The sequence below is a fragment of the Sus scrofa genome, chromosome 11 (genome assembly GCF_000003025.6).
Source record: "Sus scrofa isolate TJ Tabasco breed Duroc chromosome 11, Sscrofa11.1, whole genome shotgun sequence".
Classification (NCBI taxonomy): domain Eukaryota; kingdom Metazoa; phylum Chordata; class Mammalia; order Artiodactyla; family Suidae; genus Sus; species Sus scrofa.
Genome location: NC_010453.5, coordinates 16,563,771 through 16,591,481, shown reverse-complemented (window position 1 = coordinate 16,591,481; position 27,711 = coordinate 16,563,771). Strand labels below are relative to the sequence as shown.

The 27,711-nt window shown below is 46.6% G+C and overlaps 1 protein-coding gene and 1 long non-coding RNA gene across 2 annotated transcripts in view; one reads left to right on the top strand and one right to left on the bottom strand.

Moving 5' to 3' along the window:
* Nucleotides 1–19,184, top strand: part of FAM124A (family with sequence similarity 124 member A) — an 85,797-nt gene extending 66,613 nt beyond the window's left edge. The window contains exon 4 of the mRNA XM_001925721.7: nucleotides 15,378–19,184. Coding sequence (XP_001925756.5) covers nucleotides 15,378–16,175 — 798 coding nt within the window. The 3' untranslated portion in view covers nucleotides 16,176–19,184. The remainder of the gene's footprint in view (nucleotides 1–15,377) is intronic.
* Nucleotides 19,314–27,711, bottom strand: part of LOC110255752 — a 53,628-nt gene continuing 45,230 nt past the window's right edge. The window contains exon 4 of the long non-coding RNA XR_002336540.1: nucleotides 19,314–20,304. This is a non-coding gene — a long non-coding RNA (uncharacterized LOC110255752). The remainder of the gene's footprint in view (nucleotides 20,305–27,711) is intronic.

The following is a 27,711-nucleotide window of genomic DNA, read 5'->3' as shown; positions in this document are numbered from 1 at the left end:
ACACTCCTTTGACAAAGAATAAAAACCGTATCATCATCTCAATAGATGCAGAAAAAGCTTGTGATGAAATGTGACACCCATTTTTGATAAAAACCCTCTGGGAAGTGGATACAGAGGGAAACCTACCTCAACATAATAAATACCATGTATGACAAACCCACAGCTAACATCATACTCAACAGTGAAATGCTGAAAGCATTTCTGCTAGGATTAGGAACAAGATAAGGATGTCCACTCTCTCCACTGTTACTCAACATAGTTTTGGAAGTCCTAGCCATGGCAATCAGAAGAGAAAGAAATCCAGATTGGAAAAGGAGTAGAAGTGTCAACTGTTTGCAGATGACATGGTACCAGAATACTACTAGAGCTCATCAATGAATTCAGTAAAGTTTCAGGATACGAAATTAATACATCGAAAAGTCTCACATTTCTGTACATTAACAAAAGAGCAGAAAGAAATTAAGGAAACAATTCCATTTACCATCACATTGAAAAGAATAAAATACCTAGGGAGGCAGAATACCTGTACTCTGAAAACTGTAAGATGCTGAGAGAAATCAAGGATGACACAAGTGGATGGAAAGATATACCATGCTCTTGGCTTGAAAGAATCACTATCATCAATACTGATTGCAATCCTGAGGACACATCCTTTGATAGTCTGGCTCTGATGGTCAACCAAGCTTGCGTTTCACAAGCTAATGGAACAGTGGCAAACAAAAAAACAGTTATTAAATGGCCATCACCCCAAGCCTCAGTCCAGAGAGAGCAGATGGAAATGCCCATTGCCTGGCTTCCCTGAAAGAGATCTGTTTTGCATTCTTTATAAGCTGCTGCGATTCTCCACTTTGGGACATTGATGGGTCTGGAACTCCCTCCCTTACCTGGAGCCACTAAGAATAAAGTAGGCTGCGTAAAGGTTTGAGAGACAACCAATAGTAGGGCTGAGCTGAATGATAATTTTATCTCCTATATGAGGCCATTACTTCAGAATGGGATAGATGGCTGCTTTCTCTAATGCATAGACGCCAACACTGAAAGTCAAAGAAAATGAAGAAACAGAAGTATCTGTTCTAAGGAATTCCTGTTGTGGCACAGTGGAAATGAATCCAAGTAGTAACCATGAGGTTTTGGGTTCGATCTCTGGCCTCACTCAGTGGGTCAGGGATTCGGTGTTGCTGTGAGCTGTGGTGTAGTCTGGCAGCTACAGCTCCACTTAGACTCCCAGCATGGAACTTCCATATGCCTCGGGTGAGGCCCTAAAAATCAACCAACCAACCAACAAAAACTAAAATCTCTCCTCCCAACAATGCAAATTGCAGATTTACACTCTGCTGCCAGCTTCTGCTGCTAGCCTTATAAATTCAGTGCTGGTGGAACATCTGAACAGACAAGTGTTCCTGCACCTGAGATGTGTCTGGCTTGAGCAGCTGTGGGCTTTGTGGACACATACATATGGGGGCTGGTTCAGGCCAGAGTCTAAGCTGCTTCCATAAATCCCACAGCAGAGCCAGGAGTACAGATAATATAATCCTGAGTCCTAGCTCAGTGGATATGCACTGCTGACCTAATGAAAACAACACCTGAGACATACCAGGGCCAATTACAGAGAGACCCACAGTTAAGGTGGGGCTGAGAGCAGTGCCAACGATGGTGCACTTTATGAAGCCACACATGGAAGAAAATGTGACAGAAGAGAGTTCACTCACAGGTGAACAGCTTCAGTGGAGGAATACACAGTGGCTCCTTTCCCAGGAGTGCGAAACTCACCTACCCTGCACTACAGATCAGAAACACAGCTCCAAAACAGACTTGGGGGCTCCTACTCCAACATCTAGGGAGCAGACCTTGCCCCTTACAGGACACTGACAATCACAGAGCAAACAGGAGGCCCTATCTCGGGCTCAGGTCAGCACAGCATCAAGCGCACCTCCTATCAAGGGGATAAAGGCTAGTATACATGGAGAAAAGAAGTGACAGGCTGCCTAAAGTCACAGTGAGCCAACAGCCATCTTTAAACACACCCTTTGACAAGGCCCTGACCACCAGAAGACGACGACCTAGCTCCACCCACCACTGAGAAGGCACCAGTCCCTCCAACCAGGAAGCCTGCACAAGCCCCCAGGCCAACCTTACCCACTAGAGGGCAGATACCAGAAATAGGAGGAACTAAAAGCCAACCTTACCACTAGAGGGCAGATACCAGAAATAAGAGGAACTAAAAGCTGCAGCTTGCAGAAAGAAGACCGCAAGCATAGAAAGTCACACAACATGAAATGACAGAAATATGCATCAGACAAGGGGACAAGAAAAAAACCCACAAAAAGAACTAAATGAAGAGGAAAGAGAATAAGAAAAAATGAAGACAGTCTAGGAGACCTCCGGGACAGTATCAAACATACCAACATTCAAATCATAAGGTTCCCAGGAGAAGAGCGAAAGGGCCTAAGAAAATATTTGAAGAGATTAAGAGCCGAAAATTTCCCTAATAGGGGAAAAGAAATAGTCAAACAGAGGAAGCAAAAAGAGTACCATACAGGATAAACCCAGGGAAAACCTCAAAACACATACTAATCAAACTGACAAAAGTTAAATACTAAGAAAAAAAATTGAAAGCCACAAGGGGAGTTTCGTCGTGGTGCAGTGGTTAATGAATCTGACTAGGAACCATGAGGTTGCAGGTTCGATGCCTGGCCTTGCTCTCGGTGGGTTAAGGATCCAGTGTTACTGTGAGCTGTGGTGTAGGTTGCAGACGCAGCTTGGATCCCGCGTTGCTGTGGCTCTGGCGTAGGCCAGTGGCTACAGCTCCGATTCAAACCCTAGCCTGGGAACCTCCATATGCCACAGGAGTGGCTCAAGAAAAAGCCAAAAAGCCAAAAAGCCAAAAAAAAAAAAAAAAAAAAAAAAGCTACAAGGCAAAGGCAATAAATAGCATACTAAAATACCCCATAAGGTTATCAGCTGGATTTTCAGCAGAAATTCTACAGGCCAGAAAGGAGTAGCAAGATAAATTTAAAGTGATCAAAGGCAAAAACCTTCAACCAAGAATACTCTAGCCAGCAACGCTGTCAGTCAGATTTGACAGAGAAATCAAAAGCTTCACAAGACAAGCAAAAGCTAAAAGAATTCAGTGCCACAAAACCAGCTTTACAACAAATGATAAAGGAACTTCTGTAAGTTGAAAAGAAAAAAAAAGGCCAGAACTAGGTAAAAGAAAATTCTAGTGGGACAGCTCATCAGTAAAGACAAACATAAAATAAAAGTAGGAACTCATCTATAGACAAATATACCAAAACCAGCAATCGTGAAAAAGGGATGAATGCAGAATACTGAAAAAACATTTGACATAAAAATACTAGTAACCTAAAACAATTTTGTATATATATAAAATACTATATAAAAACCTGACAGAACAAACCAAAAACATTACAATGGTCACACTCATAAAAAGGAAAAAGCAATTCAAATACAACACTAAATATAATCATCAAATCACAAGAGAACAAGAGGAAGGGAAGAAAAAAGCCCAATAATAACAGATCCAAAACAATTAAGAAAATGGAAATAAGTACATACATGTCAATAATTAAATGCTCCAACATTTAGACAGACAGGCTGAATGGACACAAAAATGAGATGCATATATATGCAGTCTATAAGAGTTCAAACCTAGAGATACATACAGACTGAAAGTGATGGGAAGGAAGAAGATATTCCACTCAAATGGAAATCAAAATAAAGCAGGAGTAGCAATACTGCTATCAGACAAAATCGACTTAAGACTGTTACAAGACAAGACACTGATGAAAGAAATCAAAGATGACACAAACAAATGGAGGAAAGATATACCATGCTTTTGGATTAGAAGAATCAAAATGACTATAACTACCCAAGGCAATCCACAGATTCAATGCAATCCCTATCAAATTACCAATGGCCTTTTTCAGAGAATTAGAACAAAAAAATTTTTGTAATTTGTTTGGAAATAGCAAAGATCCCAAATAACCAAAGCAATCCTTAGAAAAATGGAGCTGGAAGAAATCAGGCTCCCTGACTTCAGACTATACTAAAATGCTATAGTCATCAAAACCATACGGTACTGGCATAAAAACAGACCTACAGATCAATGGAGCAAGATAGAAAGCCCAGAAATAAAGCCACGTATCTACGGTCAACAAATCCATGACAAAGGAGGCAAGAATATACAATGGCGAAAAGAGAGTCTCTTGAATAAATGGTGCTGGGAAAACTGGACAGCTACATGTAAAGGAATGAAATCAGAACACTCTCTAACTCCATACATGCTAATAAACCCCAAATGGATTAAAGACATAAATACAACACTGGATACCATAAAGCTCTTAGGGGAAAACACAGGCAAAACACTCTTGGACATAAACCACAGCAGTATTTCCTCAAATCCACCTCCTAGTGTAATAAAAATAAAAACAAAAATAAACAAATGGGACCTAATTAAGCTTAAAAGCTTTTTTACAGCAAAGGAAACCATAAACAAAACAAAAAAGACAACTGACAGAATGGGAGAAAATATTTGCAAATGATATGACTGGCAAGAGATTAATCTCCAAAATATACAAACAACACAATAGCAGCTCAATATTAAAAAAAATTCAAAAACTGGTAAGATGATCTAAATAGATATTTCACCAAAGACGACATACAGATGGACCAAAAAAAAAAAAAAAAAACAGATGAAAACATGCTCAACACTGTAGTTGATTTTCATTTCTCTAATAATTAGCAAGGATGTACCAGTTCACATGTCAGAATGGCTATCATTAAAAAGTCTACCAATAATAAATACTGGAGAGAGTGTGGAGAAAAGGGAACCCTGCTACACTGTTGGTGGGAATGTAAATTGGTATGTCCATTATGGAGAACAGTATGGAGGTTCCTCAAAAAAATAAATATAGAACTACCATATGATCCAGCAATCCCACTCCTGGGCATCATTCCAGAGAAAACCATAATCTGAAAAGATACATGCACCCCAATGTTCACTGCATCACTATTTACAATCGCCAAGACTTGGAAGCAACCTAAATGTCCATCACAGAGGAATGCATAAAAAAGATGTGATACATATATACAATGTGATATTAACTCAGCCATTAAAAAGAATGAAATCATGCCATTTGTAGCAACATGGATGATGTAAAGATTATTATATTAAAAGTTAGTGAAAGACAAACATTATATGATATGACTTACATGTGGATTCTAAAAAAGGGATACAAATTAACCTACTTGCAAAACATAAACAGACTCACAGACTTTGAAAACAAACTTAATGGTTACCAAAGAGGACAGGTGGTAGGGGTGGAGGCATGGACTAGGGGTTTGGAATTGGCAATATGCACACTGTGGTATATGGAATGACTGGCCAGTGGGGACATGCTGTACAGCACAGAGAACTCTATCACAGAATACTTGGGTCATCTGTGGGAGAAAAAAATCTGCAAGAGAATGGATGCATGTACATGCATAACTGAATCACTTTGTTGTATAGCAGAAATCATCGCAATACTGTAAATCAACTATACTTCAGCATCTCTAAATGAAAAAAGAGACACATGCCTCTGAATGTTCAATGCAGCACTATTTACAGTAGCCTTGACATGGAAGCAACCTAAATATCCATCAAAAGAAGACTGAATAAAGATGTGGCACATATATAAACAACAGAGTATTCCTCGGCCATAGAAAAGAATGAAATAATGGCCATGTACACCAACATGGGTGGACCTAGAAATGATCATACTAAGTGAAGTAAGTCAGAGAAAGACCAGTAGCCTATGAGATCACTAATATGTAGACGCTAATACAATTAACACAAAAAGAGTTCCTATTGTGGTTCAGTGGGTTAAGGACCCAATATTGTCTCCATGAAGATGCAGGTTTGATCCCTGGCCTCGCTCAGTGGGTTAGGATCCAGCATTGCTACAAGGTGTGGCATAGGTCACAGATGCAGCTCCCATCTGGTGTCGCCCTGGCTGTGGCACAGGCCTTAGCTGCAGCTCCCATTCGACCCCTCGCCTGGGAACTCTGTATGCCACAGGTGTGGCCACAAAAAGAAAAAAAAAATCATACAAAAGAACTTCTAAAATAGAATCAGACTCAAGAGATTTTGAAAACAAATTTATGGTTACCAAAGGGGAAATGGGATAAAATAGGGGGCTGGGATTGACATACACACACTCCTATATATAAAATAGACAGATAAACAGGACCTACCATACAGCACAAGAAAATCTGCTCGATACTGTGTAATAACCTATACAGGAAAAGAATCTGAAAAGAAATGAATATATGTACTGTGCAACTAATTTACTTTGCTGTATACCTGAAACTAACACAACTTTGTAAGTCACATATCCTGCAATAAAATTTTTAAAAGAAGAAAGAAAACAAGTAGGTAAGGATTACACAACATGTTACTGACCAACAAAATGGGTCAAAGAAGAAACCAAAAGATAAATTAAAAAATACCTTGAGAGAAATGAAAATAGCCCTTGAGAGAAATGACAATGAAAATACAACATACCAAACTTATGGAACAGCGTAAAATAAGTTCTAAAAGGGAAGTTCTTCGCAATAAATGCCCACATCCAGAAATGAGATAGATCTCAAATAAATGGCCTAATGTCACACCCCAAGCAGCCAGGAAAAGAACAATGAAGCCCAAATTTAGTGGAAGAAAGGGGATAAAGATCAGGGCAGAAATAAATAGAGACGGAAAAAGAGTAAAAAGATGAACAAAACTAGGAGCTGGTTCTTTGAAAAGATAAAATTGGTAACTGTTTAGCTAGACCCACCAAGAAAAAAGAGAGGACTCAAAATCAGAAATAAAAGAGGGAACATTAAAATGGACACAACAGAAATAGGATCATAAGACACAGCCATGAGCAGTTATATGCAAGCAATTTGGACAACCTCAAATGAGTAGATACATTAGAAATGTACACCCTTCCAAGACTGACTCATGAAGACACAGTATTGAAGAAGCAAATCTGAACAAACTGATTAATACCAAGGAAACTGAACAAGTAATCAGCCTCCCAACCAACCAAAGGCCAGAACCAAATGGCTTCAATTGGTGAATTTAAAGGAAATTAAAGAAAAATTAAACCCAATCCTCCTCAAACTCTTCCAAAACAAAACAAAAACAAAACAGAAGAGGAGGGAACACTTCCAAGTTTATTTTACAAAGCCAGCATTACTCTGATATCAAAACCAAACAAGGATGCCACATGAAAATGACAGGTCAATATCCCTGTTGAACATAGATGCAGAAATCCTCAATGAAATATAGCAAGTGATTTCTGTGATACAGTAAAAAGATCGGGAGTTCCTGTCGTGGCGCAGTGGTTAACGAATCCGACTAGGAACCATGAGGTTGCGGGTTCGGTCCCTGCCCTTGCTCAGTGGGTTAATGATCCGGTGTTGCCGTGAGCTGTGGTGTAGGTTGCAGACGCTGCTCGGATCCCGTGTTGCTGTGGCTCTGGCGTAGGCTGGCAGCTACAGCTCCGATTCGACCCCTAGCCTGGGAACCTCCATATGCCCCAGGAGCGGCCCAAGAAATGGCAAAAAGACAAAAAAAAAAAAAAAAAAAAAAGGATCATACATGTTCTAGTGGAATTTATTCCAGGGATGCATGCCCAGTTAAGCACCTACAAATCAGGCAATATGATAGTACATTAGCAAAATGAAGGCTAAAAATCATATGATCATCTCAATATTTGCAGAAAAAGCATGTGACCAAGTTCAACATTTATGACAAGGCTTTTCAACAGACTGGGAAATCATGGAATGTACTTCAACATGAAAAAATGCAGCTCCCATTCGACCCCTAGCCTGGGAACCTCCATATGCCGCATGAGCAGCCCAAGAAATGGGGGGAAAAAAAAAGTCTTCTGAAATTGAAAAGAAAGAAGGAACGCTGTTATTGTTTGTAGGTGAAATGATAGTATATACAGAAAACAAATGAAACTTAAAACTAATAAATTCAATAAAGTGCAGGATACAAAATCAGCATATAAAATTTTGTTTTGTTTCTATATTCTAATAAACTATCTGAAAGAGAAATTAAGAGAACAGTCACATTTACAATTGCATCAAGAGTACAGTACCTGGGAATAAATTTAACTGAGCAGGTGAAAGACCTATGCAGTGAAAACTAAGACCTCAATGAAAGAAATGGATGAACACAAATGAATTGAAAGGTATTCCACGCTCATGGACTGGAAGAATCAATACTATCAGAAAGTCCGTATTACCCAAAGCAACCCCAGATTCATTACAATCTCTATCAAAATCCCAATGGTAGTTTTCACAGATACACAACACTAAATTTTGTTGGAACCACAAAAGACCGTGAAATAGCCAAAGCAACTTTAGAAGTTGGAAGCATCATGCCTCCTAATTTCAAACTATCATTACAAAGCTATAGTGATTAAAACAGTGTGGTGTTGGCATAAAAAGAGTCACACTGATCAATGGAACAGAACGTGGAGCCCAGTATATGGTCAATTAACCTATGACAAAGGAGCCAAATATATATAATGGGGAAAGGACAGTCTTGGCAATGAATGGCATGGGAAAACAGACCACTTTTACACCATATACAGTAGTGAACTCAAAATGGGCGAGCTCCTTGGACTGAAACACCATAAACCTCTTGGAAGAAAACACAGCAGCCAGCTCCTGGAGATCAGTCTTGATGATAATAATTTGGATGTGACACCGAAAGCAAAGGCAACGAAAGCAAAAAACAAACAAGTGTGGCCTCATCGAACTAAAAAGCACAGCAAAAGGAAACCAGCAACAAAGTGCAAAGTCAGCCTACCTAATTCTTATTGGGCCCTGGGTTAAAAGGTCTTTACTGGCTCATTGCACAGCAATGCCACACTGGTTCTGTTTCTGCCAAGGACAGACTAAGTGGAAATGACCTTTCTCAGAAAGAGGTGGGGTAAGGGTGGGAGAATTCCCTGACGGTGATCGACCCATGATGTATATATGTACACCCAGGGCCCCTGGGTCAGGGACAGAATCACCCTTCTTAAAGATTCTGTCCACCGTCTATAGACAGCCAGATCCTTGAAACAGACCGCTTACTTCTTCCATTGCAAACTGCCTGTGCTCAAAGCTCATGGGTCACTTCCTGCATTTCAGCTTTGTGGTGATTTCAGGCCCATAATCAGACCTCCCTGGCCGGTTGCCTTTGGCACATTCGCTGATGTAATGCTCCTCTGTTCCTTAGAGAAAGCTCCATAAATAGCAAAGAGGGAACTCCAGGATGCCAGTGACTCAGCCAGCCTGCACTCCTTCAGTGAGAAGCCATCCCTGTGGGACACTGCTGCTGTCACACGGAGAAGCTCCAGAGGGCAGCCCTGAGAGCCAAAAGTGGGGGCAGGGGGCTTCTATGGGGGAGCGAGGCACAGGGTTTTGCTTTACTCTGGAAAAGAGCTTCTTGAAAGCATCAATGTGATGGTTCATTCTCAGCTTCTGCTGTTCTTTGTCCGGTCAGATAGGGAGGTAAGAGAGGCCAGAATAGAGTGACCGCCAAGGGAAGGGCACAGAAAGAAGGATCATCCTTGGCATATATGAGTTGTCATTAGACAGACAAGACCCTGCTTTGAGATGCTGACTTCTCTGCCTCAGGGCAGGGCTGGAGAAGACCACCGGATCTGCTGCAGGCACGTCCCACATGCGCATTAGCCTGAGCCCACCACGGGCTGGGGGAGAGCCTCCAAAGCTACCTGCTCCAGCTCCCCACCCCTGCATCCTTACCAGCCGACGCTATGCCAGCTAGAACTGCACTCACGCAGCAGGCACTTCCACAGTGCCATGGGCATCCCTCCAGTGAAAAACACTGGGTACCACCTCTCTTCCAAGCAGATTTTAGGGTTTATCTGGACTCCTGCCTTCATGATGCAGTAAAAATAAAACAGCACAGATAGGTTTCTGTTAAATAAGCACAGTGAAGAAAATCTCTACCAAACCACCAGGTATTCGTCCCCTGCCAGTAGTTCCTGAATTGAAGTCAAAATTAATGCTGCTCTGTCTCCGACAGTGGAAAGATTCACATGTCTCCAAGCAGCGCCTCGTGTGGGAACCTTGGCCTTTTGGTTCTCAGGGAGCAGTATTCACAGAGGCTTCCTTTTTCAGGCAGCTTCAGACAGCAGACATGCTCATCTAGAGTGTGCTCCTTGAATAACACTCTGAAGATTCAAGTTTCAGGTGCAGACTTAGCAAGTAAGAAAATGACATCGGAGGAGTTCCCATTGTGGCTCAGTTGGTTAAGAAGCCCACTAGAATCCATAAAGATTGGGATTCAATCCCTGGCTTCGCTCAGTGGATTAAGGATCCAGCATTGCTGTGAGCTGTGGTGTAGGTCAAAGATGCAGCTCGGATCTGCTGTGGCTGTGGCACAGGCCAGCAGCTGCAGCTCCCATTTGATTTCTAGCCTAGGAACCTCCATATGCCGAGGGTGTGGCCCTGAAAAGACAAGGAAAAAAAAAAAAGAAAGAAAGAAAGATGGAAAAATGACATTGGGGCACTCAGGGGAAGCTGCCTTTGGGAAAAATAAGTCAGGCATTTTACTTGATAAACATTCTCCGCCCCCACCCACCACTGGAAGCAGCCTCCTTCCCTGAGAACTTCCTTCTCTACAGAGCCTCGTTCATGACTTCTTTTCTCTTATATTTAACCAAACTCAAACAATGGAGAAAACTAGTTTGTCTTTTCAATAGCTGCCCAGCTGTAACACCTCCCAGGCACACGTGGGCGGCTCCTTACCCATCCTCAAGCTGTGACTCTTCATTCAGGCTACACTCCTGTTATGTGTCGGGTACTGGGCAGGGCACGTGATGAGCAAAATCGCCCTCGTGAAGTACAGAGCCTTGCAAGGAAAAGGGTCACTAACCAGAGCAGAACATCACAGAATCAGACCAGCTGGGTTGGGCGTCCAGGGGACGCTGGACCACAGAGCAGCAAGCCCTGATGAGGAACCAGCATCCTCACCATATTCAGCATGTCCCCCAGGCACATAAAATGCACACGGAACGGCCTTTGTAGACTGTGATCTTTAGGAGAACCACACCTTACCCAGTTGCAACCTGTACTAAAAGCACTTTGCATCATTTTCCTTAAGGACTTGTAAATTAGATCATCAGAAATTTCTATCATTGCTTCGCCTTCAGCTCCATAAGCCACTCTTGGCAGAAAAGCTTCAGAACTTGAGTAGGTTGTACACAGCCTGATGGGCAGGAAAAGAATCAACAGGTCATGGGGACACCCACACACACACAAACACCCCCCCACACAGAGAATTAGAGACTGAGGATTAAGAAAAGGACCAGGAACCCTTCCAGACTTCAGATAATACTACAAAACTAAAATAATCAAAACAGCATGGTATTGGCACAAAAACAGATATACAGATCAATGGACCAGAATAGAGAGCCCAGAAATAAAGCCACACCCCTACAGTCAGTTAATCTTCAACAAAGGAGGCAAGACCAAGTGGTGTTGGGAAGGCTGGACAGCTGCATGTCAATCAGTGAAGTTAGCATACACCCTCACACCATATACAAAAGTAAATTCAAAATGACTGCAAGACTTAGATAGGAGACATGCCATCATAAAACTCCTAGAAGAGAACATAGGCAAGACATTCTCTGATATAAATCACAGTCACATTTTCTTAGGTTATTCTCTCAAGGCAAAAAAAATAAAATCAAAAATAAACAAATGGGACCTATCAAACTTAAAAGCTTTTGCACAGCAAAGGAAACCATTAACAAAAGCAAAAGACAGCCTACAGACTGGGAGAAAATATCTGTGAATGATGCGACTGACAAGGGCTTAATTTCCAAGAGGTACAAGCAACTCATAGAGCTCAATATCTAACAAACAACCCGCCCAATGAAAAAATGGGAAGAAGCCCTATGCAGACATTTCTCCTGACATAGAGATGGCCAACAGGCACATGAAAAGATGCTCAACATCCTTCATTATTAGAGAAAGGCAAATCAAAACTGCATTGAAGTATCACCTCACACTAGTCAGAATGACCATTAAAAACTTACAAGTAATAAACGCCGGAGAGGGTGTAGAGGAAGCAGAACCTCCTACATCCTTGGTAGGTTGATACGGCCACTATGGAGACCAGTATGGAGGCTCCATTTAAAACTAGAGTTACCATATGATCCAGCATTCCCACTCCTGGGCATAAATCCAGAAAAGATGAAAACTAATTCAAAAAGATACATGAACTCCCAATGTTTCTAGCAGCACTGTTTACAAAGCCAAGACACAGAAACAACCTAAATGACCACTGACTGATGAATGTATATAGAAGATGTGGTACACAATGGAATACTACTCAGCCATAAAAAGGAATGAAATAATGTCTTTATGGCAACATGAATGGACCTAGAGATTATCCTATGATGTGAGGCCAAACAGAGAAAAATATTATATCACTTACATGTGGAATCTAAAAAAACTAATACAGGTAAACTTATCTGCAAAACCAAAACAGACTCACAGAGATAGAAAACAAATGTATGGTTACCAAAGGGGAAAGGCAAGAATGAGGGAATAAATTTGGAATTTAGGAGGAACATATTTACACTACCCTGTATTAAATAGGTAAACAGTAAGGACCTACTCTACGGCACAGTGAACTATATTCTGTATCTTACAGTAACCTATTATGGAAAGAATCTGAAAAAGAATGTGTGTGTACATATGTATTTATGTGTGTGTGTTTGCTATATACCTCAAACTAATACAACATTATAAATCAACTCTGCTTTTATTTTTAAAATTTAAAAGAGCATCAGGAAGTTTGGATAGGGAATCTACAGAAAATCCGGAATATTTAAATCGATTGGTAAGAAGAAAGTCATTCAAGGAGCTGAAAACGTGGCTCCTTTGTCCTGAATCTTAAAATATGCAAGTCCCCGGTGGTGTCCACCTTCTAAATGGTCTTCCTCCCACCAGCCTTGCCCACACGCCCTCTGGTCCCTTCTCCTTCCCTCCACTGCCACACATCTAGCCAAGCCACCGTCCTGCTTTCCAGCCTTCGGGTTGTGACGTGCGGTGGTGCCTCGTGTCTACACATAACTCAGCACCTCCCCTACCCCCGCCCCCCAGTGACGAGGCTCCTCTCACTGCTCAGGGCTCACCTCTTGCTCTGGGTTCATGCCTGCAGCCACTGCTCAAGCTGCTTCTGGGCCTGTGTGCCCATCCCTGCCACGCCCGACTGCCCTCCACGTCAGCAAACCCCGCTTCCACCTCCAAGCTGCTGACTAAGCATGACTTCCCCAGGCAAGTTCTCTACCCTTTCCCTGTACTGCCCACCCTCTGTAAAACCAGCCCCTCCCTTCTTTGTGCCCCCACACGCCCTGTGTTTTGCCACTCAGTTTGTCACTGTGGCTCATTTGTCCACACCTGCACGCTGCACTGTTCATCGTGAGGGGCTAAGATCTTGTCTTACCCCAAATCATCTGCGCCTCGTCCTCCTGACCTTTTTCCCATCAGAGCCACGGGCAAGAGGCTGCTAGTCAGAGAGACCCCTATCTCACCCCAGCTTTAATAACCCTGTCAAGGCTGAAACACATCAGTTGAGAAGCTCTGCATAAAAGATCCTCACAGTTAATGTCGACTGAAAAAAATGAGTCAATCGATCTTTATAGGATTAAGAGATTTCTGAAATTAGGCAAAGAAAGATCATAGAACTCCATGAAAGGAATGAGCATACAGGAAAAAGACAGAATGAAGACTGAGTATGGCCCCAGCAGAAGGTGAAGTGTGTGGATTTCTTACCCAGGTGGTCAGGATGCCCTTGACCCCAATACTAGACTCCCTTCCCAGCTGGACCTTCCAACACTGCTTTCCATGCACCTGGGGTCTAACGGAGCCAAAACGCATGCCCACCACCCCTGTCCCCCTGCCAGTCCCTTGCTTACCTGCCAACAGCCTTGGCCTCTCTTTTGAGCAGAGCCTCCTCTCCACCCACTAGGATGGCAGCTGCCCATCTCGAAGGCTCACCTGTGGGGCCACTTCCCCTAAGACTCCTCTGTTCCCACAGGCAGGCGTGGTCTCCCCCATCCCAGCCTTATCATTGTACCTCTCACCACATTCTCTTATCTGAGATCTCTGCTTTGGATGCTATGTCTCATGTGCTTGAGGACAGCCCTTCTCATTGATGTTTTCTCTCCTTTACCTGGAATAGGTACAAGTAAGTGTTTATTACATTGAACTAAACTTCCCAATGGGCTGTGGGAAAACCAGGTTCCTGCTTAACAGGGACGTGGGGGTGTTTGTGGTCCAGGGAGGGCCAGAGTCTTGTTTGCTGGGTGCCAGGAAATAACCCTTCTAGTAAACTGTACTCAGAGCTCTTATTTTAGGGATTCATAAATCAGATGACCCTATACTGAAGAGAACCAGACCCACTGCCCCCAAACCATTATTTAATTGAAACCTTGCATAGTAAGGTCGGCCTGAGGCTTGGTGAGCTGGACCAGAGGGAGAATCTGAGCACAGCAGCCCTGGGTGGGTCCAGGATGCATCAGAAGCAGGGTCCCCAGTTCTCTGCAGCAGAAATAGGTTCCTGAGGAGCTGCAGGGAGGGTGGGGGAGGAGGAGGGTGGGGTGAGGGGTTCAAGGGTGAGGCTGCTTGTCCATTTTCTATGGGGGGATCCATGCCATTAGTCAATAGTCAGCTGCCCCCTTTCCCAGTTTCTGAAAGGCAAAATAGAGGAGTCAATGGTTCCTAAAAGCAAGTAAGTAAATAAATGTTCATCTTCTGATAGCCCCTCCCTCCTTGAAGACGTACTGTCCTGAATCATAGGCCACTGCTAGGATGTGTCCTGACAGTCACACATGCACGGGCCTCAAGTCCCACCTGATCCTTCCATGCTGCCATCAACAGTATTTCCAAAAAGTGGTGCTTAGCTTGGAGGGAAACAAACCTTTTAACATCCTTTTTGTATTTCATGATAACTGTTGTCTTCTTTGCTGCTTAGCCAGGCCCTTGGGCTTGTGGCTCATCTGTTGGGAGTCCTTACGTGTGCACAGGAAGAATTGTCTCCTCGTGTGATATCTCCTCCTGGGTTCTGGGATGTCTGCTCAGGTAGAAGTCTGATCCGTATCCTCCTAAGCTCCGCTACCTCTGTTTTCGCTTCAGAGTTTGGAGAATGGAGCTTCTGATGATGTTTTATTGCCCCAACATTGTCAGAAGTTTCCAATCGTCGGAAAGCGTATTTCCTGCCGTGTTTAACAATGAATCCCGTCCCCAGGTGACCCCCGAGTCCTGGACTAACGTGACGTGCCCTCTTCCCCCTACAGGCACAGAGGATACACAGGAAGGGTCCGAAACCCCGCAGAGCTCACCCCGCCTCGGAGCAGAAAGCTGGTTCCACGCCTTCCCCCAGCGCCCCCGCGTCGAGCCGGACACCAGGCAGCGGCCCGCAGCCCACGCTGGACAGCTTGCACCCAGGGCTGGGCCGGGCGGGCCTGGCTGCCGGGCGCCCGCAGCAATTTGCCAGCCAAGCCAGCGGCCCTCCCAGCCTCCCGTGGTCCTTCCAGAGAAGCAAGTCCCTGTTCTGCCTGCCCACAGGCGACCCCTCCCCGGCCTCCTCCGCTGAACCACAGTGGTTTGCAAACGCAGGCGGCCCAGGGCCGAGGGCGTCGGAGCGCCGGCCCGGCCACCCCGTCTCCATCGACGACTTGGAGGGGGCCCAGGAGACCGACGTGGACACGGGGCTGCGGCTCTCCTCCTCCGACCTGTCGGTGGTCTCGGCCTACTCCGCCCCCAGTCGCTTCTGCAGCCCCGAGGAAGCCCCGCCGCCCTCAGGAAGGTGCAGCAGCCACTGGTCGGAGCGCAGGGACTCCCGAGAAGGACCCCTGCCCGCGGGGGGCGCGGGGACCGCGGAGGCCTCCTGGGCAGCGCCCCCTTTCTTCACCCAAGGGTCCTCCAGCTCCTCAGCGACAGCTGCCGCCGCTCCCCCAGCTTCTGACGCCTCCTCGCTCACAGAGTCCCCCCCAGAGCACCCTTACCATGTGCCCGACGCCCAGCAGACCCGCAGAGACGTCCCGGCGCCGGCGGGCCCGGCGCACAGCGACGCGGAGGAGTTCTACATCTGAACGCCCTCCGCCTCGGCTCCCCGCCGCCCCGGAGTCGGCTCCCACCCGCGGTCTGCGCTCCGCTTCCCAGGTCCGTCTGGAATCCCGTCCCCTGACTCACCGAGGTGTTAGCACACTGGCCACACCGCCCACTAGTACCTGACGGGTGGTCTCTGTCTAGGGACTCAGTGGAAAAATATGCAAATCAATTCTCAACAAACTTAAGTCATAAAATATTTTTGAATACTCCATTCCAGTGCACTTGTGTCATTTAAATGCTTCACATAATTATTTGAAATGAAAAGAAAACCTAGTCAGCTGGAGCTGATGTGGTAATTTTTCATGCTGTGAAGAAGAAACAATTAAAGCCAAAAGGTTGACTGTGAGAAAGATAGCAAGTGACTTAGGAGAGCAATTCGTGCACATAAGGTCCAGCTTACTGGATTCTCCCTATGGACTTACCGTACCAGGGAGCAGTGGCCCGGAGAATTTCCAGGTACCATCAGAGTCCAGAAGGAAAGGAGGCAGCCCCATAGAAGGGGGAACGTCTATCAGACCACGGCCATGCCGCATTCTGATGTCACCCAGCATCGGAAAATCTGCATGTATGGAAAGGAGGCTAACATGCTTTATGAGGATTTCGCATGACTAGCAGACTCTTGGTGCATTTAAAATACAATTTGAGGAAGTTCTTTCGTGGTGCAGTGGGGTAAGAATCTGGCGTTGTCACTGCAGCGGCTTGGGTTGTTGCTGTGGCGCAGGTTAGATCCCTGGCCCAGGAACTTGCACATGCCTCAGGTGTGGCCAAAAAAAAAAAAAAAAAAAAATCCAATTTGAGTTCTAAAACCTAGATTTGCATACACCTTTCAAACACATTCATTGTAGCAAGTGGGGTCTACAGAACTACTTGGATTTATTTGGGTCACTGAGGAAGAACCATTCTGTAACTCATTGGAGTTACAGAATAGTAGGATTTTAGATATACTGGGTAGGTAGTCCTGGGATGCTTCAATTTTATCTTTTTAGGGCCACACCTGCGGCATACAGAAGTTCCCAGGCTAGGGGTGTAATCGGAGCTGTAGCAGCTGGCCTGCACCACAGCCACAGCAACGCAGCATCCCAGCCCTGCCTGCCACCCACACTGCAGCTCACGACAATGCTGGATCCCCCACCCACCGAGTGAGGCCAGGGATCAAACCCACATCTTCATGGATAGTAGTCGGATTCATTTCTGCTGCACCACAACACGAACTCCAGAATGCTTCAATTTTTAAAACCACAATCTAAGGGCTGTACATGGAGATCTATGTAAATGACATGAACCACATTTTATACTGCTTTCTCCAGTAAGCATGCATCGTCACACTCCCTTTTTCATTTTTAAGTAATTCCTAACCATTTTAACTGGCATTTTGATGGAGCAGATTAATAAACGCCCTCTCTTCTTCTCCAAATGGGAAGCTTTACACAAAATGCTGTCCTGAACCAACGCTGCTGCACGAGTGCCGCAGAGCCTTAATTAAAGCTGGAGCTCTAACCTGACCTTGTCTTTTCCTGCCGTTGCCTGCTTCTGTCACAGAGTGAATGGTATTTACATCTCACCTCTCTCCCCCTCCAGCAAGGGTATGTTTACAGCTCCAACCTCAGCAGTGCCAAGTGCTGGCACTGGGGGCAACGCCAAGCTGTCCCTGGTTGCTCTGTACCTCTGGGGAGGAAGGGCAGGACTGGCCTTGCTCACTTCCCTCTCTGGGGCTCCTTGCCTGCATCACTCAGTGCCCAGTTCACAGCCCTCTGAAGGTACCCACACCAGCCCAGACACAGCTTCAGAATCCTCGTCAACACATTTCTCCCGGCAGCTGTAACCAGTCCTCAGACGAGCTGAAGCCTCAAGTCTGCTGCCTCTGTAATGAGAATCTTACCTCCTACCCCGGACATCCTGGATATTCCAGGCCTCTGAATTGAATTATAATATTCTGCTCTGATTTAAGTAAATAAAAATATGGTCTTTTAAAATTCTAGACCAAGAGGGAACAGACTTTTTTAAAGGGCTTGATAATAAATATTTTAGGTTTCGCCAGCCATGTGGTCTCTGTCTTCATCATGGCACGAGAGCAGCCAAGGATGCGTAAAGGAACGGGGGTGGCGAGTTCCAAGACAATGTATTTTATAAGAACAGGTGGAGGGTCAGATTTGGCCCAAGTATCGCAGTTGCCAACCCCTGCGCCAGACTGCGGTTGGTAAGAGATCCCAGCTGCGGTCAATGATAAAGAACGGAGGTTGCAGCCCTCTGCTCCTGTGGAGCCTGAGACCAAGAAAATGTGCCGCTGGAGCCAAGCTGTTGACGACAGAACCACAGAGCTTCTTCCTGCAGAGATGATTCCTAGAAGGCCACTGGCTGTCCACCTTCTGCCCAGAAACATGACTCACAGCAAGTGGCAGATCCTGCAAAACCACATGCTAATCACTCAGAGGTGCTGACTCAGCCCCCAACACGCGGGAGGCCAGCTCAGGAGTAGCACAGTCATTGCAGCATCAACAAGTGGACCAGCAGCCAAGTGATGGCACCTCTGGTCCTCACCCTTCAGCAGTACCCTCAGTCCAGAATATTCACACGCGCCCCTGCGGATGCTTTAGAGCCCAACTCTGATGCGCCTCGACCCCATCCTTTCTCACTGCCCCCCCACCCCCCGGCCTCAGCACAGCACAGTCTACCAAACTGAGTGGCCCCAAAGGATGGTAGCGAACCCCTTAAAAGCAGAAAATGCAAGATGCTCCCATAGTGACATGAGGGGAGAAGGGGACAGAAGCCCACCCCCGACCACATTCAGGTGCTCCCCTCCCTGTGTTCTGGTCAGAGACGGAGAAGGAGCCACAGAGACACTACTGACAGGGCAGAGCTTCCCTTTCTGACCCCCCACCAGCACTGTCCTCATCCAGGAGGGCCCGGAGACCCACGGGGGGATCCTGAATCTTGAGTTATTACTGTGATGAAGGCCGGCATACTGTAGATGCTCAATAAATTTCTTTAATTAAAAAACACGGAGGCTGTCTCAAATTATTTTTCTCCTGGACTCAGCTGTGGTGGAGGATATCGAGATTTTAGCCCTCGTTTATTATTTGATGGACAAAAAGCCGTGTCTCCTTGACCCTGCGCTTCCCTCAGCCCCGCCCTGGGGCGGGGGGGGCCGCTGGTACCAAGTGCCCTGGTCTAGCTCACACCCATCCCTTACTTGCCTCTTTTCCACATCACAGCTCATGGCCCCACCATGGCTCACCCTACACACCACCTGGAACCTGCTTTAAACAGCAGGTGCTTCTGGGGGTCCCAAGCCTACCAAGCCCTACAGAAATGATTTGGGGTCCCTCTCAGTTGGGGTGTCTGTGGGGGAGGGTGGCGAGCCACTGAGGAGGCTTTTGTGATGGTGGAAGGGCTGATGGAGCCCTGGGTGCTGCTGGAACCCTGAGACCCTTAGACGGGGAGCTGTCACCTGGAAGACTATCGGTCTGCCACCGTCTAGTGCTCTCCGGGTGCGGCCACATGTTCACTTGTACAGAGCAGACTGTGGAGTCCATGGCTGATCTCTTTAGCCCCATGTAAGCCCAAGAGAAATGCAAGTACTCCCTACCCGCCTACCGGGCCTTCTGTAGATGAAGGAATTCTCCAATCCATCAGGTAGGAGGTACCCAAGTAGACTCAGCATTCCTAGGAAAGATTCTTTGCTTTGTGGCCGCATCCACGGCTTATGGAAGTTCCCAGGCCAGGGACTGAATCTGAGCTGCAGCTATGACAGCACTGGATCCTTAACCCACTGCACTGGGCCTGGGGTTGAACCTGTGCCTCCGCATGCCACTCCAGTTAGGTTCTCAACCCACTGGGCCACAGCAGGAACTCCTAGAAGAGATTTTTCAGAACAAAGAAAACTGTTGAGAGCTTCTCCCTCCTATGTCTTCAGAACACAACGATGACCAGTTCTTGGCAGTGATTCCAAGTCTGAATTCCAGGAGAGCAGCAGGAAGAGCTGAACAGGTCACCTCCTCCTCTGCGCCCAGGGCCACAGCACGCCACGTTCCGGGTCTGGACGGAAATGCCCCCTCATGATTGTAGGATTCAGCTTCTCTTTCATTCTCTGAAAATACAACTGATCAGATCCTATTAGAGGCATGAGAAAACAACACAAGAAATCACCATGAGTAAAAATGGATTCTCAAAGGAAACAGCTTTTGTCATGACTACTGTCACAACTGGGTTCAGGGAGGACATGAATTTAAAGATTTTTATATAACTACATTCTTCCAGCTTCTACTGAAGGCTCTTTTTTTTTTTTTTTGGTCTTTTTGCCATTTCTTGGGCAGCTCCTGGGGCATATGGAGGTTCCCAGGCTAGGGGTCGAATCGGAGCTGTAGCCACCGGCCTACGCCAGAGCCACAGCAACGTGGGATCCGAGCCTCGTCTGTGACCTACACCACAGCTCACGGCGACGCTAGATCTTTAACCCACTGAGCAAGGCCAGGGATGGAACCCACCACCTCATGGTTCCTAGTCAGATTCGATAACCACTACACCACGACGGGAACTCCTGAAGGCTCTTTTTCTCGTCTTGGGCATAGAGGCCGAGATACAGAAGAGCTTTAAAGGACCTAATTTCCCCGAGTGAATAACAGAGGCAAACGTTAATGGTAATGTCAGCACGACCAGTTCTTAACAGTTTCTATTTTAGGGGTGTGCTCACTGTTGTCCAGTTCTGTGCCTCAAACCAGGAGCAGTATGTTCATTCCAAAAAGAAGTCTGAAAAGCTTGGGGAAGCTGAAAAGTACTCCCCCACCCCCTCCCTCGACTCACACCCTCAACTCTCCATTTGTGGGTAAGTCTCCTCCTGCCACTGCCTCGGATGGTGGAGAAAACGGAGCTGCTTCCAAGGAAGATGAACAGCCCAGAGCTGGTCCCTTCTGGTTGGGAGCTGCCCTGCCTTATTTGAAACATGGATCTTACAAGTTGAGCATCTGAAAGAAACCAGCCAGGCTCCCTTAGGGTCGGCTTTGCCCAGTCCCTAGAACAAAAGCCAGAGCATTTTGGACAGGAGCAACCTAAACATGTATCAAGCAGTCCAAGAGATGGTCAGTTACACAAACACTTTCAGGCCAAACTGCCTGGCGGAGGGTGGCCGTGGGAAAGCTTTGGTGCCACCTAGTGGCCGCCATGCGGGAGGGCCAGCAACAGCTCTCTTCCCTGCAGAAGACTCCGCCCTGATCAACGCGCAGAGGCATTGCACCTCCACTAATTATTCTGTATTTGATTATTTTATTGCCACAACGTGCTGAGGCAACTGAAATAACGATGACATGAGACGATGCAAACAGAAAGAGAAAATCCAGGCTAAAGAAAAAAGAGCCTAGAAAAAACGCCAACCATGAAGGAAAATTGCTGCAGATGAATTTCCTAGAAGCCAAAGCAAAAAGGGAAATGTGACCAGCTTAGTGGTTCTCATTGATGATGAGAGAATCCAGTGACACTGTCTTTTTTTTTTTTCCCTCCCGCAGTTGACTTTTTTTTTTTTTTAATTTTCCCACTGTACAGCAAGGGGGTCAGATTATCTGTACATGTATACATTACAATTACATTTTTCCCCCACCCTTTCTTCTGTTGCAACATGAGTATCTAGACAAAGTTCTCAATGCTATTCAGCAGGATCTCCTTGTCAGTGACACTGTCTTATTTCATTGTAATTTAGCTTGCCTCAATGCCCCTTCTCAACAGAAACCAGGTTTTTCTTAGCACAGATGTCTAAAATTGCTTTCTCAGAAGGGGGTTTTCATAAGGGATTTTCTCTGTAGGGTAGGTGACCAATTTGGTCCAAGTCGGTAGCTTTCCTGATTGAAGGATGGCATTTCTAAGACCCGGAGGAGAAGACACGGCCACGTGCTTTGTAAAAGCTCCCTGAACATCTCCAGCTGTAGTGGGAAGAGGGAAATTTGGCCCTGGGCAGAAAGCATGCAAGCTGGCTTCCTCCAGTCCGTTGAGACCAGATCTGCAGAGTTTGGCAAGCAGAGGACAAGTGGTGAGGCAGGCACCCTCCTGGGAGACTCAGGCTCCCACCCACAGTCCTAGCCCACAGCTCCTAGAGGCCCCCTGCATCCCTGGCTACAGTCTGCAGGTCCAAAGCCAATCCAATTCTCTAACCTCACTCCCCACTGGTTAAAAAGGCTTCTGGCACTTCAAAGCCCTTCCAGAGAAGTCATAAATTCCCTCAGCCTACCCTCCACTGAGATTCCTGAAAACTGACAGGAATTCAGTTCCCTCCACTTGTTTCACTGATCTGAGTGGATTTATTTATTCAACAAGTATTTACTGAGTCCCACGATGGTTTAAAGAAACAGTGCAACATATAAAAACTACATAACATCTTCATTTCCACTCACATGCTGGTAAATTTGATATAATGCTCACTAACAATAATAATAAAGTTTAAAATCCAGGATGCACCAAGTACTGCATCGTTTGATCCCTGGGTCAAATGAGTTGATAAGCAAACCTCATAGAACAACTGCATGTCAGCCAAGGGGACCTGGGACTGAAGGGGAGAAACGTCATCTCATCCTCAGGGAACTAACCCTACTCCCAGCCCTCCAGCGACCGCTTTTCATAGAGTGCCAAGTACCTTTAAAGTACCTAGTAATTAAAACGATAAAAAGTATCATGGGAGTCCCTATTGTGGCTCAGCAGGAATGAACCCATGAGGATGTGGGTTCAATCCCTGGCCTCACTCAATGGGTTAAGGACCCGGCATTGCTGTGGCTGTGGTATAGGCCGGCAGCTGTAACTCTCATTTGACCCCCTTTTTTGTCTTTTTGCCATTTCTTTGGGCCGCTCCTGCGGCATATGGAGGTTCCCGGGCTAGGAGTGAATGGGAGCTGTAGCCGCCGGCCTACGCCAGAGCCACAGCAATACCAGATCCTTAATCTGTTGAGTGAGTCCAGAGATCAAACCCATGTACTCATGGATCCCAGTCGGGTTCATTATCCACTGAGCCATGATGGGAACTCCCCAAAGCTCCAACTATTCCTCCCACTCTCTGCCATCAAAATCCCACCGTCCACCAAAGTCTAGTGCAAACACTGCCTCCTGGAAGCCAGCACACCCTTCTTACTGCTGTCATGGGCTGGTCTTGGTTGTCCCTGACCCGGGATAGATCACAGGAAACTTAGTCCTATAGTTGTTTGGAGACAAGGTTATCCACCCAGACAAATGAGAAACGAGTCCTTAGTCCAAGCAGTAGCTCCATCAACAAGATCAGCAGGAGTAGGTGCGAGAGGGATGCGCTTGTTCGTGGCTGGCCTGGCTGGTGCTCTTTTCCTGAGACAGCCCCGTCCTCACGCCCCGTCCCCAAAGCCCCTGACCGATCAAGCTGCTCGCTCCATAGTTAGTTACTCAAGCCAAACGCCCCAGGGGAGAAACTGCGGCGAGAGGAAAGCTCATGGGGCCAACATTCACCCGAACCTCAGCCACATACTGAATTGTCACTTTTAATTCCTGCTGCCTTCATGCTTCCAGAATGAAAAATCCTGACTTCGCAAGCCTACCTGTATGGATTCCCCCCGTCGCCCCCCCCCCCCCAACCTCTTCTTACATGTTACTTATTTTCCCCCAGGGCCTTAGTTCCCCCCATCCTGAGTCACTCTCCCACTGCCACATCTGGATCCAGACACGCCCTGTTTAGATCGAGGGCGAGACACGGTTGTTACACACCAAAATGTGTGTCGTCTTTGCAAACATTTGGAGCTAAACATTGAGGGCACTTGCTCACAGAACCTTTTTCCAACCTAGAATTTCCCCACATTTCCCCACAGGCGTCCTATGTGTACGCAGCTATTTTTAAACTTTACACCCACCAAACTCTTTGGCAAAAGCACAAACTGAATGGCTGCCAGACCCAACTGGCTTAAATCCACATGTTTCAAGAAGAACGCGGACATGGCATGTGCTCTCTTTAATGTCTGTCAGGATAGAATTAGAGCCTACCTTTTAAGGTCGGCCTGGGAGTTCAGGGGGCCGACCTGTTTCTTTACCTTGAACCAAAAATCATTTCCATCACCACTTTCCGAAATGTCCCTTGGGGGTGGCCTCCTGGACCTCCAAAGCCACACGTGTACCACAAAGCGGCAGTGGGTCCCTTCAGACACGGGTGTGCTCCAAGAATCTCGGAGCTGCAGCTCCTGGAGCGGCGGTGCCCAAATTCCATCGTTTTCTTTGCATTTTCATCATATCTGTGCACTGACTGCAATTATTTGCTTATTTTTATTTATTTTTTTGATTTGCTTATTTTTAAAACCAAGTGGAAAACTCTCAGACTCTGCAACATCAGGTTGCAGGGAAATGCGGTGTGATTACCCTCTGGGCAAGGCCAGAGGCGGGTGGAGGGGGCCGATGGCCTGTTTCAAGGATGCTGCTCCCTCTCTGTGCTGAAAGCGCCCGTCTTTCCTCTCAACATGGCCACGGCTTTGGGGCCAGCCGGAAGCAGTGAAGCTCCTTGCAATCAGACAGACACCGCAGGAGCTGGCAGTGTGTTCACAGCCCAGTAAAAACAAGAAGAAGAAGAGCTGGTGATGGACTCTGCATTGAGCCATGTCACCATCCCTCTTAAAGATCCCGGTGGGGAGTTCCCGTCGTGGCACAGTGGTTAACGAATCCGACTAGGAACCATGAGGTTGCGGGTTCGATCCCTGGCCTTGCTCAGTGGGTTAAGGATCCGGCGTTGCCGTGAGCTGTGGTGTGGGTCGCAGACATGGCTCAGATCCCGCGTTGTTGTGGCTCTGGCGTAGGCCAGCAGCTACAGCTCCGATTCAACCCCTAGCCTGGGAACCTCCATATGCCGTGGGAGCGGCCCTAGAAAAGGCAAAAAGACAACAAAAAAAAAAAGCTCCTGGTGGCTTCCTATTGCCTCTAGACTACAAAACTCAACTGCCTGTCCCCCAGGTCACAGAGCTCTACATGATCTGGCTCTTCCATCTCTACCCAGCCTCATCTCCCATCTGCTCTTTGCCTCCCTGACTCTGCTTCAATCCCACCAGACTTCTTGGGGCAGGTCCAGGTCCACGGTGGTGGCAGTGATGGCCAGCGGAATCAAACGCTGGTGCTGAGTGTGACAGGCTCACGGAAGGCCCCGCGGCTGCCCATCCCCCTGTCCCCAAACCTTCCTGTTACAACATTAAGACATGAAACTTACAACCAACAGAAGCTACACCTTGACTGGCTCGCAGTCAACTAATAGAAACAAGCCTTTAAACATACACTTGCCCCACATCATGGTCGTAACAGTGACACAATTAAGAACCATCCTGTGTTGTCCAGAGGTAGAGACGGGTGGACAAAGACAATGACCTCTTCCCAAGGACCAGGAAAAGCGTCCTGGAGGAGGAGAATGCTTGGGACGATGAGTGAACGCTTTTCACGATGCTAGAGAAAAGGGACACGGAGGAGTAGCTTTGGTGAAACTGGAAAAGTTGGAAAACATGGAGGGGAGAAACGCTGCATCCAGCTCTCACGGTGAGTAAAGAAATCTCTCATGAAAGAAACTGACTCAGCATCACTGCCGATAGATATTGGCCGAACCTCCCTCGGCTGCTGGCGGGAGAGACCGATGGCGGAGGCCTCGGCGGCTCTAGGGAACCAAGGCAGAGAGAAATAAGGCAGGAATTTAACCTTCCTTGGAGAGTCCTTTTTACAACAGCAGGCAACTCAATGTGCCCCCTGTATTGCAGGTGACCAGCACAAGATGCATCCACTTGATAGCGGACATATTTTCTTGGCTGTCGATCAAATTCGCAACGAGGACGAGCTGATTTTTTTATGCTGAACGCCTGCCTGAAGGCACAGTGGGTCCTTCCGGACACCTGCTCATTATTGCATATGGGACCTGAGCGTCATTCTCCCAGCTGAAGCCACTCCAGCTTTATGGGCGTCACTTTGCTCTTCCAAAATACGGTGGCTCCTGTGTACCCGTCTTTTACCACTTGGCCCTTGGTCAGCAAAGAAACCACCCTGCTTCAAGGGACCTCCTGAAAAGGCCACTCCGGTACATCGCGATAAAACAAACAGCTGACATTGACTGAGAACTCTATGCACCTGGCCTTGCGCTAAGTGCTTGATATACATGCTCTTTAAGTCCTTTCATCTTGAGTGTATGAGGTGGAGTTATCCCCATGATACGCAGGAGGAAACCAGCGAAGAGAGTAAGAAACGGCCACGATCCCACAACGAGCCAAGAGAAGACTCTCATCACGTCGTCATAAATAAATTTCCTTTAAATAAATCTACTGGGTATGGTTAAGGGCTATCAGAACACGTCAAGCTATACAGACCTGGAACTCTCCCCTAAGGCGTTTACGGCACAGTAGGTTTAAAAAAATAACAACATACAAACATCATCTCCCATCCAACCTCACCTCCCATCCCAACGAGGAGGGAGGTGTGTGACCTAAGTTCTGGGCACCATTCTCCCGTGGACAAGGGCAGAATCACTCCCGGGAAAGCAACGGACACACGAGCTGGGTTTTGAAAAGGCGCAAAGAATAAAATGTGAGAATGTCCTTCCAAGCTGAAACATGTATTTGGGGGCAGGGGGGCACACCTGCGGCATAAGGAGGATCCCAGGCCAGGGGTCAGACTGGAGTCGCAGCTGCCGGCCACAGTCACAGCCACAGCCAGGCAGGAGCTGAGCTGCATCTGCAACCTATACCACAGCTACGCTGGATCCTTAACCCACCAAGCTGAGGCCAGGGATTGAACCTGCATCCTCATGGATACTAGTTGGGTTCATTGCTGCTGAGCCGCGACAGGAACTCTCCAAAACATTTAAGTCACACTCTCCCCAAAGAGGAATTCTTAAACCAGCAACATTCAAGGTAACATTTCATTATTATTTTATCATTTATGATTAATAAAATATTAATTTATCACATTACCTTATTTGCATATGTAATTGTAAGCACAATTCACAAGACTCTTCTCAGACACAACTCCTTAATGAATCTAAGGGTAAAAATCTTGTAGAATTAGGGAGTTCCCTGGTGGTCTAGTGACTGCGACTCAGCGCTTTCACCACTACGGCCTGGGTACCAAGATCCCATACCAAGCCAAAGCTAAAGCTGTGGCAAAAAAAAAGGGAGGGGGCGGGGAGAGAGGGGGAAGGAGGAGAGGGGGAGAGAGAGAGAGGAGACAGAAAATCTGGCAGGATTAGCATGTAGCTGTTTGGGACTAAATTCTTTGTTTGTTTTTGCTTTTTAGGGCCGCACCCACGGCATGTGGAGGTTCCCAGGCTAGGGGTCTAACTGGAGCTGAAACCGCTGGCCTACACCACAGCCAGGGCCCCTCCAGATCTGAGCCACGTCTGCGATCTACACCACAGCTCATGGCAACGCCGGATCCTCAACCCACTGAGCAAGCCCAGGGATCGAACCCACAACCTCATGGTACCTAGTCGGATTCGTTTCCGCTGTGCCACGACGGGAACTCAGGGACTAAATTCAAGTTTCAGAAATTATAAACAGATTCTATTAAAAT